The 14,103-nt window shown below is 37.1% G+C and overlaps 1 protein-coding gene across 1 annotated transcript in view; it reads right to left on the bottom strand.

The window, feature by feature from the left end:
• LOC148078931 (CUB and sushi domain-containing protein 1-like) overlaps positions 1 to 14,103 on the bottom strand; it is a 462,769-nt gene that overhangs the window by 62,133 nt on the left and 386,533 nt on the right. Inside the window, exons 33-43 of the mRNA XM_087792967.1 lie at positions 11,187 to 11,303; positions 10,538 to 10,651; positions 8,688 to 8,783; positions 8,416 to 8,619; positions 7,002 to 7,126; positions 6,500 to 6,596; positions 4,754 to 4,858; positions 1,903 to 2,021; positions 1,762 to 1,831; positions 501 to 617; positions 88 to 297 (exon numbers count right to left, since the gene is read on the bottom strand). Coding sequence (XP_087649093.1) covers positions 88 to 297; positions 501 to 617; positions 1,762 to 1,831; positions 1,903 to 2,021; positions 4,754 to 4,858; positions 6,500 to 6,596; positions 7,002 to 7,126; positions 8,416 to 8,619; positions 8,688 to 8,783; positions 10,538 to 10,651; positions 11,187 to 11,303 — 1,374 coding nt within the window. The remainder of the gene's footprint in view (positions 1 to 87; positions 298 to 500; positions 618 to 1,761; positions 1,832 to 1,902; positions 2,022 to 4,753; positions 4,859 to 6,499; positions 6,597 to 7,001; positions 7,127 to 8,415; positions 8,620 to 8,687; positions 8,784 to 10,537; positions 10,652 to 11,186; positions 11,304 to 14,103) is intronic.

Raw genomic sequence — 14,103 nt, forward strand, 5'->3', positions numbered from 1 at the left:
ATCAAATGTTTCTTTTAAATTCCATAATAATTCTCCAAAATGTGCAGTACAGTTTAATTCTTCTTTTCCCTTTATCTAAGCACCCACCTTGGTATGTCAGTTTAAAACCCGGCCTGTTCTCTGAATGGTCGCTGTAAAAGTGGATGATGGTCAGGTGGGTCGTGCTCAGCAGCTGCGGTGGTAACTTAGAGCCACTGAACTGTCCAATAAGAGAAGAGCTATGCTGAGGTCCCGCACGGACCTCGAGGAAGTCGTGGTTGTCCTCAGAAGAAAAGTTTTGGAAATGAATATGAGCCCCTTAAAAGAAAGAAAACTATTTTAACAACCATTGACTGTTGACCATTTATTGCACCTTATAGGACTCTTTTCAAGAATTAAATAAGATAAATACAAAAGAACAACAACGTCATGAGTCACGATGTTGATTATAACCTCAAGCTTGATCAATATTGTTTAGTTGAAGGGGTGTCTCATTATCTCTTAGATCCCATCATACTCACCGTATCCTGTTGGCAGGGTGATTTGCCAGGTGCAGTCCAAGTTGCCGGGATAGTTGCCAGGGAAACCTGGACTAAGGATGACACCACTCATCTCTGACAGCACACTGCCACATCGAGCTGGTAAAAAAAACAGCAAATATACCTTAAATCATGATGGTTTTGTATAAAACAAATCAGAGTGAACAAAAAATCAAACAAACATGAAAGTTGTGTGAACAAATGAAAGTCAGCTCTAATGTGCAAATATATGTTAAATATTGAGAAAGTATTTCACATTTTAACTACAATTTTATTGATTAGATATTTACTTTTGTGTTATTACATTTTAAATGTGATAATAAATGCTTTGTAAAGCAAAATCTTAGATAATCTATAGCAAAAAATATAAACCTGACTAAAACGGTCTAGTTTTTATCATTTGTGGTAGTTTTGTCATGTCTTGAGATTTCATTGTGACACACTTTCTGTTTGTTCCACTTGTTCCTCCTGAGTTTGTTCGGAACCACTAAGCTTGTTTCTGTTATAGCTTTGGCTCCTCACGCAAACAACCATCAGATGAAGAGTTAAAAGCCCCACCTTTCCCAGAAGCAGGCGCCAGATTATAATCTTCGCAACATCGTATGTCAAGTTTGAATTCTTCTCCTGTTCGAGTTTCTAAATTACCTTTTATCTTGTTTTTAGTTCACCTAGTGCCTGTGCCTGTTTTTTGTTTTTGTTTATTAGCGTGTGTGTTTGTCCCTGACCACCCCTCTCTTTGTTTTTCAGTTTTAAAAAAAAAATTCTCAGCCAGATTTTGCTGACTTGGACTGTGATATGGAATGTTACGATTCTGGACCCTTCTGGAGCTCTTATTTATTTTGCAATAGTTGTTTCGTTAATAAACCTGTAAGTAAACTCAATGTTTGCCTGTTGCTTGGTAAACCCAATCTGCATTTTTATTACAACCACCCTAGTCGGTAAATTTTTTTTTTGTATTTTAGATGGCTTGCAGTCTGGACTCCCCCTTTGTTCCCCTTCGCTTTTGGTTTTCCTTTGGGACGTTTTTTCGCTCTGGAGTTTCGCTTTATCGACTTTTTGGGAATGATTTGTGTTTCGAGAGACTCAATAAACACGAACATTTAAAGAAGACTTTTATTTACACAACATATTTAGCATTTTCTTACTAAAAGAGCATTTATCTGTTTCACTAGTTTTTCTCAGACTTGTTTGTAGGTACACAGAGAGTAAATGTAATTCAAAGATACACCCCTGACATCAGTACCTATGCAAAGAGGTGGCGGGTAGTTCCATCTGCGGACAGTCCCAGGCATACAGGATATATGAGAGTGGCCCTGGAAAAAAAGAGATTAACTTTCTACATGATATTTTAACAATTTAATTATCTGACATTCCGTTGATTTACCTGTAAGGTGTAGCCAGGCTCACAACTGAAAGCCACAACCTCATTGACCATGAATCTGTCCCCAGTTTTGATACCATTGGCCGGAATCATTGGCTCAGGACACGTAGTAAGACCAACAGCTTAAAAAGTAAAAAGAAAAAAAAGAAAAAATTAGTTTGACCTAAATATTTGAGTCAATGTTTTTATTTTTTCATTTTAAAGCATCAATAGATATCACATAATGTTCTATGTTTAATTTATTTTTAAATAATGTTAACTTTCAGTACTTATCTACACATTATATTCACAACTAGGAAAATACTTTTTCTTTTACGTTTTCTTGGCTGAGTGGCCTGACCAGGATTGAAATTAGGGACAACAGGGTTAAAGTGCACTACAACAATAGTAACATTGGAATAATTACCAATCTTCTATAGAAACAATAAAAACAATGTTGAATGAACAACATAAAAAAGTGACAGATTCAATATGATCCTACAAGTGGCTAAAAAAATATTACCTTTTAAAACTGCTTAATATGTAAGTCCACAATACAGCCCCATACATTTTTGGACAAAAATACAATTGCAGTAGTTTAAAATAAAGTAGACCTGGGGAAATTTTGGCCCAGAGGCTTCTTGTCTACGTATTTATGTGGCCTCATGAGGTCAAAGATCACACAAAAAAAAAACAATTTTATTTTTTATTTCCTATTTCTATGATGAATACTTGTCTCTGAATTTAAATATAATATGTTGCAATCACGATAAGTTTGACTAATCAATCACAAAAAACAAGTCCTTAGTTATAGACGGGGGAACGAAAGCTGAAATTGTAACTTCTTTTCCTGGAGTCCTCTGTACTGTTATTTGATATAGCCAAGATGGTGATATCTCATTAATGAAATCTGTCCACTTGGTTGACCAGCTCAGTCATTTTGAACAATTTATTCCTTCCCTTTGATTATTAAACAGTGGTAGCTGCTAGTCTGCAATTGGAAAGTGTGTATTTGAGGAAAGGCCTGCGAGCCCCGTATTTCATCCTGTCATCTGCTGGAAAAAAAACCTCTTAAGTCAGCGAAAAATGAAGACAGCATCATCTTCATAATCAATCATGCGCATGATGCTCATGACTGTGCCCAGTTAAACACTAACAGATGGCAGTGTAACTATAATGAACAAGGCAGTGTAAATGTAGCAGGCATCTGTGTCTAAATATGTTAGGTCTTGGTTTTAATTTCCAAGAGAACATGATTAACTTTAACTTTACTTGAATATAAAAGATTTGGGCCATAAACAAAGGAAATAATCCAGACAAATAAATTGAACAGAAGAAAAAAAAAAAAAAAAAAAAAGAAAATCAAACTTGGGAAACAATAATGCTACCATACATCAGAGAAACAACGGAACCCATACAACATGTCTTGAAAAAACAAAAAAGACCGCTGCAGAAGAAATAATTACATCATGGACTGGGACAGGGGAAATCATCACAGCTGAAACCAACAAATGAGATGAACAGAAGATGGATCAAAGAAGCCATAGAAATAAGGAGGCGTGAGGGCAAACTGGTCAACAGGGACGAGGGGGAATACATGTTTCCACACACCTGGGACACCATTCTCTGCCAGCGGCAATTATGGGTTTAGTTTAAGAGTTTCTCAGGCCGATCAGCTTTTATATTAAAAAAAACATCATACACAAAGAAACAGAAGCTGTGAGGAAGACTGGAGAACAGTCAAAACTGTCAGCAGGCTACCATAACAAAAGATCTGTACCGAAAACAGTTTCAAATAAAAAAAGAAAACTTTAATATGAATAAAGAGGCAAAACCTAGACCTCTTTGTTGGAGATAGAATGTATCAATATTTAAGTCAACGGCAGGTAAACAATCACATGCTCGAATCTGGCTCACTTTTGATATGGTTTTTAATCAACCAGAGCTCAGATACAGTTGTTAAACCTTACTAGTCCTCCCAAGACAAGCAGCTGCCTCTGATTTATTTATTATATTTTACCTACCTCTAACTCTTACAGCTGTGGGGTGTTTGAAAATAAAAATCTTTCACACCATTTTGTTTCAGAGAGTAGGTGAAAGGTCTTATATTTATGAAAAAGTCCTGCCGTAGAGTTACTCTAGCTTAAAGGCCATCTCAAGTTATATAATGATGGGAGGAATTGACATATGGTCTGACTGAAGAAGTTACCCTGTGTTGACCCTGTAATGTGCACGCCTTGGGTCTACACAATTCTAAATGAAAAAATGGTGTATAACGATGGTTCACCCTGTAAAAAGTCTTGAATCAAGACAAATTCAATAGTAATTAGCCTAAAGGCTTCTGGTTTGAATGTTGCAATTCTGTTTTAATTTCGCCAATACTGAAAAAAATAAAATACAACCGAGTTGTTGGAAGTTGAGATGACTAACTCAGTGATGATGTTCATGTATAGAAACAAAATCTAAGCTACACAATAAAGTAGTATCATGAGGGGACATGTCCGCTGACTCGTAAATGATTTGGAGTCAGACCTACAGCAGAGGAAACTATAAACCTGACAGGCAAACAAACGTGTAACTGCATGACACAAATTTGAGGATTCAAGATAAATGTCGAGGAAAGTTGTCGGTTTGTGTAAACTCAACAGAAGAGAAATGGTTGTGTCCTTGTGAAAGAAGAAGCGCTTGCATAGATATTTGCACAGGTGTGTATGTGCGTGTACAAGTTCGCTTAAAGGCCACTCCGATCCAGGTCACTGACTTTTGTGAGTCCACATTAGATGGTTTTGCTCCGAGTGAGTGAATCTTTTTTGGCCATAGTTTATGCACCCTTTGTTTCTGTTGACTCTTGATCTGTCAGAAAGCTTGAACTTACTTTTGTATTCAAGGTGGAAGCCAGCTGCCACCACACTGATATCGCTCTGGAAGTGCAGGAGCAGCTGATTGGATGTCGAGTTTAGAAGTGCCGGAGCAGTTGTTCCTTTTCAGAAAGGAAAGACAGACAACAAGGTTCAATATACTCATAACATTGGACCCGGGTGAAAAAAGACGAAGAACTTGGATTATTTCCTTAAGTCTGACTATTATCCAAATATAATGACTATATCTATTCGTCCTTTTTATTACTATCATTCCATATATTTTAATTACTTATACTTTCATTTACTATAATAGAAATGTGAGTTTTTTGAGTTTGTGAGTGTTGTAAACTAACCCACAGGTTTGAAATACAATATCACTTGAAAGAAAAACAAAACTTTAACTTTAAAATTATAAATTATAACCTACAAATGTATAATGAAAAAATAAGTTATTTAGTATTATCGACTGTAAGATAACAAACAATCAAACAATGTTTATTAATGAGACACAAACCACATGATAATATGTTGGTGCTGTTCTAGTTTACCATCTGGAAAGACGTAGCTTTTGATTGATTCATCACACTTTAGTGTTCAAGATAGTGTATTGTGCCAGTAAGTTGAGGTAGGCTGCTGCCACCTGCTGTCTCAGTTAATTTCACTAATAATGCTATCAAATCTATTTTATAGTCTTATACCACTAACTGTATACATCCATGGAATGAGCGTAGATTAAAAAATATATAGTGTAAAATATACTATATATGGTATAAAATATAATATATATATTATATAAAAGCACAAAATGCGTGTGAATACATTACTAAACATCTACAGTGCCTTCTTAGCTTGTCTTTAAATTTGGCCTTAGAATGGCCCTTAGAATTTGAGATGTTGACTCTCCCTAAATGCCAAAGAAGTGTTTAGTAAGGTAACTGACCCCTAACCTCCCCTGACATGAAGCACTTAAGTGTCTTTAGGAGAGTCGGACAGCAGTGGCCAAGACCAGATCAAAGTTGTTAGAGTGGGCGGCTCCCTAGTGTGCCTCTCTGAGAAGGGCAGAAACTTCAGACTTTGTCTGCACCTTCCTGTGGGTAGTGAGCTTTGTGTGGGATAGGTGTGTGACAGGTATGTGCCCGGGGCAGGTCACTGAGGAGAGTCCAGAGGGAAATTGCAAAAGGTTATATCATTCTTTCTTCTTCTCCTCTCTCTTCACATTCTTTACTCAAGCTCTCTGTAACATTGGATGAAAGGTACAATATGATTGGAGCATTTTACTTTTTTGTAAGTAACTGCTCTTCAGTCACAACCCCCCAGTGAGCACTTTGTGTACCAGTGTGTGTGAGTTTGACCGTGTCTATAGTTGAAGACCTGTCATTTCTAATTCATCACAGATCCCTGTGTGTATCAATCTTTGTGTGGGCATGTGTTTGTACAGTTCAGGAACTGTCACATCTCATCCATCACAGAGCTCGAGAATTCGAGCGTGTTCATTTGTGACACTGTCAGTTAAGGCATGAGTGTGTGTGTGTGTCTATGTGGGTGTGGGTGTTTGTGTGTGTGTGTGTGTGTGTGTGTGTGTGTGTGAGTGTGTGTGTGTGTGTGTGTGTGTGTGTGGGTGTGTGTGTGTGTGTGTGTGTGTGTGTGTGTGTGTGTGTGTGTGTGTGTGTGTGTGTGTGTGTGTGTGTGTGTGTGTGTGTGTGTGTGTGTGTGTGTGTGTGTGTGTGTGTGTGTGTGTGTGTTTGTGCATCTTGTCATACCAGAAAATGATCCTAATTTAGGAGCTGTCATGTCACCACCATCATAGATCTCCAGAGAATCCCAGTTGTGCTCGGTGGCGAATGTGATGACTTGAATCTAAAACAGGAGTAGTACAATTAGAGAATGTCTGAGTCGTTGTGTATTTGATCTGGCACAGATAGATGATGATTAGGAATAGATACTGTTTAGGTTTATATATTTTACTGGTACTTTTGAAACAGTGCCCAAAATGGTTCTCAAAGCAAGAAGATGAAATGTGCTCAATAATTTTATTTTATTTTATTTTATTTTTTCAATAACACAATGGAAAAATTCTGATGCAGGGTGACCGCTGCTAATCACTGTCATGACTAGATTTTAAATAAATGTTGAATATTTTTACGTGAGACAAAAAAACATTTTATCAGGAAAAATATATGCTAAAAATGAAATGAGCCCCTACCGGTGCGATCACGGTACAGATTATCAGTACACATCCCTAGTGATGACACACATCGATACCTGTATTCCAGCTCCCTCACTGACATGTATTCTCCAAACACAGTTCAGGCTATTGGGGTATGGTTCTGGATAGGCAGGTGAAAGTATTGTTCCACGGCGATCCGTCATATTTCCACTGCATGGAACTATTATTAACAAAGAGGTTCACATTAGTGTTAAGGTTGCACTCAGTTTACTAAAACTTGACTATTAAGGTCACTCATCACATGATAAAAATGCTGTGCGATCCGTCATGAATGTTGCATTTCTACATCCTGTAAATTCACACAGTAATCCCAAATAGCTAATTAAGCATTATTATGTCACTTGAGGTTTACACACCAGTAACATGTTCATTGTCTACATGCTCTATTTCTGAAGTTAAGACCAACATCATCTCTTTAGACAATGGTATCCAAAATAAGACAGGCAACGTTGGCTGCTACATTCATGCCCGGGGGTCCACACACTGCCCCCTGACTCCATCTGTGAGGCCCGAAGGAACTTAAATTAATATTATAAAAATTGGCCTTTTAATAATGTCGCTATCCATAAATACTATTACTAGTTCAGCCCTACATATATTTTCCTTAAGATCTTTGTTTGAATATCTTTTTTCTCATAGTGTTTTCATAATATATTTTTTTAATAAAATGTATATAAAATGATATATTACACAATTTATTTACCGCTTCTATTAATGTCATTTTTTTATCATGCATTTCTGTACATATATTTTCTTGAAGATCTTTGATTTAATATCTTTTTTCTCCCCTATTTTCCTTTTATTTTTCCTTTTAATGGGTTTTTGTTTTATACTTTTTGTTGTGCTTTTTTTAAATAATATTTTTAAATAATATGTATTTAAAATAATAATAAATAAAATACAATGATGGCAAAATAACACTTGTTTTGCATTTCATGTATTTTATTTGAAATGGTAAAATATATGAAATATGCAATGTTTTTTAAAATCTTAAAATAAAATGAACTATAATAAAATGAACTATAATAAAATGAACTATAATAAAATGACGTACAACTAAATGAAGTAAGATTTACGAAATAAACTTTTTTTTTTAATGTCCTTTTATCATTTTTTTATCTTTAAATGTTCCAATCATATAACATTATTTATATGTCCGTTTCCTCTTTTGGTTTGAGGGCCCCTCATAACAGCCACAGTATATAATGTGGCCCCCTGTTTCTATCCATATAAAACATTGTTTAATATCAAAACCCATGAAATGTATAAAATTTGACTTAATTCTACTTTTGACAAGTCATTGAAGAATAAAAACACATGAGCCTCGACAAAAATATGCTTTCATGTTTGAATGTTTTCAGTAGTTAGCAATTGAGGTGTAGAAGAATGACATTTAAAACTTTAAGGCATGTTGCTCTTGCTACATAATCTCTCTGTCATCATTGTTACCAATGCAGTTTGGTGTAGATGCATTCCACTGTGCAAGGGCACCAGGCACGGCGCGACACCAGATAGCACTGGACCCTTTCAGCAGATATCCCGGACTGCACTCAAACCGGACGACAGAGCCGGCAGAGAACTCAGAACCTATCCTTCGTCCATATCTGGGTTCTGGCACTGAGCTGCACTGGCTGTCGCTGGTCCTGGGTACAGCTAGAAAACAATCCCGATTAGGTATGTCAGTAAGGTTAAGCTTACAGAGGAATAAAACTCAATGTTACCTTGGAAGACAAAGTGAAATCCCTTTGCTGACTGGCCACTTTTCGCATTGAAGCGCAGCATTATTTGATTAGAAGTTGCCAGAGGCAGCGTCTCTCCTGGAGAATACAATTTTACACACACATTTAAATAACAGTTATTACAATTTAATATTCTTTGTCTGCCTTTGATTTTTTTCTGCGTACTAAATGAACAAATGATCCTAATTATCATCAAAATATGCTTGTACCTTTAATAGTGTTTGACTCTCAAATATGAGACATACACACTTGCTTAGAGCCACACACACCAGCATTGTAAGTGATAAATGAGGAAAGCGTGGTCTGGTATGGTTGACATTTAGAACCATCATTAGCTGCAGCGAGGCACGTGCGTCTGTATGTGTGATAGTTTATAAGCTATTAGGTCAGGCCTGGCCAATCCGCGGCTCCCGAGCCGCATGCAACTCTTTGCCTGGTTTCATGCGGCTCTAACGTTCTAGTGTTGTGTCGTTCTCGAACGATTTGTTGGAACGAACGATCTTTTGAGTGAACGTACTGAACTTCATTCCTTTCTCAGTTCAGTTAAACTCAGCTGCGACCGTGCCGGTGGGAGGGATTCTATGATAGACTTTGCTACAGAACATTTAGTTTTTATGTTGGCACAGATTCGTTCAGTGAGCGAGGATTCATGTTCGGCTGTGAACACACCTCAAGATCTTCTCTATTTGCTGAATTTCTCACAAATGTCTGTGTACTGGTCCTTTTCCGTGAACGCACTCACAAGTGCAGTGAATGTGAACCTCGGGTCCAAATCATTAAACCTAGTAACCCCAATGTCAAACAGGCTGCGCTTAAGATACTTTCAATATTTGGGTCAACATACGTCTGCGAGTCTGTGTTTTCTTCCTGAAACACATGAAATCAAAGCATCGATCTGTTCTGACTGACACTCATGTGAAAGAATTGCTTCGAGTGTCAACAACTGTATACAAGCCAGATCGGAAGAGGTTTGTTCAAAGCAAGGAATGCCAGAAGTTCCACTTAGCAACATGCATAGTAAGAGAAAAACTACATTTTAATTATTATATTTTAGTTTGTGGACTTGGTTAAACTGAGAGTTTGTGTGTGTAAGACAGTGCACACAATGTTCATTGTTGAAAATGACTGGCCCGTGGTCTGTGGAAGTCAAATTCTGTCATTATCAGGTTGGTGTGTTACATTTACAATAAATCTGGCTAAGCAGAGGTCTATGTGTGTGTGAGGAAGGGATGAGGCGATGTTCATGTGTGCCCATGTGTATGACGTGGCTCTTTGCGGTAATCCAGTAAAATAATGTGGCTCTTAGGCTCTGACTGAGGTTGGCCTCCCCTGTATTGGGTGAATGTTTGCGAAAAATAGTTTGTGGTAATATGAATGTGTGAGACAGTATCCTGGTTCTCGTGGCTCCGAACAATGTAGTTCCTTTTCCTCTGTATTTTTGTGATCTTTAATAGCCACAATTGCTTAGAAATTACATCTATATTGCTTCTCTTTTATAGTGACTTAAGATGGAGCCAAATATTTGAATAGAAATCATTCATCTAGTGGAACTCTTGTGTGGTTTTGTGACAGATGAAAACTCAACCTTAGACTTTCAAAGGTTTTTAAAGTCAAACATGTAATTATGAAGGCCTAAAGAGACATTATCACAGTGGATTGCTCAAAGTTAATGTTTATGTCAAATAAATAGTAATGATGCATCCTATCTCGAAGCAGCTTTTGTATATATTAATATGTAATATTAATAATATGTCATATATTGTTGTCCTAATTATCTACGACAACTGGTTATTTCTTTAACCTCATTAGATAACACAATCCTGGAAACTCACCCGAATGCGACCCAGCCAAAGAGCTGAGTAATTGAGCGTTCTCATTTGCTCCATCAAACAGCTCCACTGAGTCATTCATTGCTGTCTGGAAGACTGCAAACTGGCCAAACACCACTGAAATACATGAGCAGGCGACATGACAGTGTGTGTTCAATAATGACCCGTTAAGAGAGTGGTTGACCTTGAACTCTTGTGGCACATGTGAGTCCATCAATTACAGTGACAATGGAGTTCTCACTATCCCTGCCTGTAATAAAAGTAGATATATTGTAGTCTTAATAACTACTCATATCATTTTAAGACTTTCTTGTATCAAAAAAAAAAAAAAAACTATATAAATGTACCAGTTAAGTTATTCATCACTTTTTTGATTTAGTGTGAGAAAGTTCCCGGGACACACTATTTCCTTCTCCAGAGTAAGACCTGGTTCTAGGAACTAGCCTAGTTTTTATTTTTATCTTTGGCTAAACACAAGCTACATATTTCTTACTATCATAACACCAAGAACGCAGGAGTCATTATCAAATGGTTTGAAATATACTTGCTGCTGAATCAGCAACATCTGTTGCATCATTAAACATCAACCACCTTCAGACTCTCCTAGATAGACTTCAATGTTTTCACCTTTACTTTTTGTTTATGCACTCACCAAATTGTTGGGATACAGCGATGTAATAAGAGCAGGTTTGTCTTGTTGTGTAGTTGAGTGGGTAGTTTGGAGACAACACAACTCCGTCTGATCCACCATACTGTCCACCACAGGGAGCTTGACATTCAGAAAGCACAGCATAGTTAGAGGATCGTTTCAACTCAAGGAAATTACAACAGTCCTTGTGATCATTTACACAAAAAAGGGAAAACCAATTTTTTTTTTCATCTTGTATGGGACATTTCACCCGTGTCACAAAATGAAATTCACTGAGGTGGCTTGATTCAAGTAGGATGTATACACAAAAATTTATTTTAAATCATTGTTTTGAAAGGAAAACTCCTTTTTCATGGAATTATGGCACTCTTTCATTAAAAAACACCAGCTGACAATGAACATTGGGTAACAGAAAGGGTTACCTGTACAACATAATTAACATTAGCAAGCAGAAACGCAGCAGGAGAAAATGTGATGCTGAATGAATATGGTTCTGAGACGCAGCACAGTGTTGGATCTTCTCCATCAGTGAACCACAATTTCAGAAGAGCATTGCGTAACCTAAAAGAAGAAAAAAAGACAATCTACTGATCCATCTACCAACACACCCGAGTATCATGTAATAACAGCACGTAGGTGTGCAAAACGCTTACACAGAAGGTTAGACCAGCAGAGGTCATTCAGTTAGATGTCTGCATCTCTGTTTATGCTTCACAACTTGTAAGGACAACAGACAACGTTTTAAAGTGGACTGGACTTGAACTTTCTTGCAGCCTATAAGGGCGTGTTGGAAGTATAAGCAGTTTTAACTGGTCAATCACCACTATGTATCTACACACTTAATATTGTGTTATTTAGCATGTAGAAGAAGTAAAGTAACGACCCCCTACAGCATTTGAGCTTCTCAACAGCCACAAATCAGAGGCAATGCTTCACAGCAGGAAGAAGATGACTGTGCCTCCCCTGGTCATAGTTTCTCAGGCACTCGGAAACAAGCTTTGTTTACATGAAGAACTGGAAGATTTTAATATGCCTTTTACCAGCTTTTGAAAGAGTATTGAATTATGTGTTCTAAATGTATTGATTACTTCAATTTTAAAATAATTTTAATTCCTGTTTTTTGGGTGCTAGATCGATAATTTCCACAAATTATTATTTATTACGGTAAAATATAAGTATTAATAAGTATGATAACCAGATATTTCAAAAAAATAATAGAAAGAATGAGAGTCATATAAATGATATAAAATTATGAGCCCACCCATCACTGGGAGGAGGTGTCACACACATCCTCCCTGTGATGTGTGTGACACCGCGTCAGTGCTGGCGTTTTCCTGGACCTCAACGGAGATCTTGGAGCCTACACGGCGCAGGAGTGGTGGTCTGATGTTTCCTCTTTTTAATTTGGCATTTACACTGGAGCTGCCTGCACGGTCCAGCTGTAAACCTTGTGAACACTGGAGAAGCCTTTGAAAAGTCCTGCTGCGCTCTGCTGTCACTGCCTCAGTGACATCATCAGTGCTGCGTATTAGCATGTTGAATACTCTCTCCATTGCTAATAAATCGTTTCCTCTGAATGATCTCTTCATAAGAGAAAAGTAGGATTTATTGTGTCTTTCAGAGATATGGCAGAGAGAGGAAGAGTTTATTTGTGACGGTTTAGCAGTTTTTTACAGATATAGTTATACATGTAAAGTGATTTAGACATAGGAATCCACTTCATTGGAGTCCCAGATGATCTTGGTGAGTACTTCAAGACCTTTCTATTGTGTTACAGTCTACCGTCCGCTTGGTCCTGCTGCTGTGTTTTTGGAGGATTTTAGTAACTTTCTATCTTCCATTTTTCAAATGAAATGAAACGTTCTTATTCTTGGAGACTTCAATCTTCAGGTTGATGCCTCACATCTTTCTCTGCTAAATAACTTTAACTTTGACTAAAGCCTTTAATTTTGAGCAACATGTTTATGAACCAACTCACCAAAAAGGCTTGTTTTGTTTAACCTGGCTTTAATTTCTGAGCCTGAGCCATTAAAAGTTAGGTCTCAGAGGCGTGTTATTTCGGCCGTTACAGCAGTTTTTCTGCTATGTTGGACTCTTTTCTTAAATGACTTAACGAGGACAGTTTGATTCACTGTTTCACTAATCATTGTGGTGAAATACTGAAACAAGTGTCACCTGTTAAATCGAACTTGAAAATTCAGAAAAAACGGTGCCCTTGGACAAATGAAGATCGCCCGAGTCTGAAGAGACTTTGCACAGACTTCACCTCAGGGATGTGATGTCTTACAATGAGATGATGGAAACTGCCAGATCTGATTACATTTGGAAACTGGTAACAGTAAATAAGAAAAAGCCCAAAGTGTTGTTTGTCACGATATATTCTCTTGTGTGTCCTGCTGCTCCAATCACCCCTGTCTTCTGTGAAGCTGACAGCAATGGATTGTTGAGATTTCCATGTAGGCTCTTTATTAAAATGTTTGATGTAATTGGCCCCTGGGTTACCAAAATGGTAAACTTCTTGCTTAAGGTGTTTTTCCCAATGCATTTAAGAATATGGAAGTAAATCAATGCCATCAGAATATAGAATATCTGATTATTTTTTTTAATAATATTGAATAGTTTACTTCTTTTTTTTAATATTGAAAGGTTGAATTCATCCCAATTATTCAATATTTGTTGTATTTTAATTTCTATTATTCAATATTTTTTTCACTATGATGAGACTTCAGAAAGTAGGTCATTTTGTAACAGTTTTAGATGAGTGTGTGATGTCATGGTATTTTATTGCTTTGCATGAATAGCAAGGTCAAAGTTGAGTTCTAGATCAGGTGGGTGTGTTGTGTGTCTTGATGGAGATCTGCAAAGCAGAAACAATCTCTGTTGTTGTAATAAAGCCAAAACACATACTATAACTGTGTAC

The sequence above is a fragment of the Callionymus lyra genome, chromosome 6 (assembly GCF_982586985.1).
Source record: "Callionymus lyra chromosome 6, fCalLyr1.hap1.1, whole genome shotgun sequence".
NCBI lineage: Eukaryota > Metazoa > Chordata > Actinopteri > Syngnathiformes > Callionymidae > Callionymus > Callionymus lyra.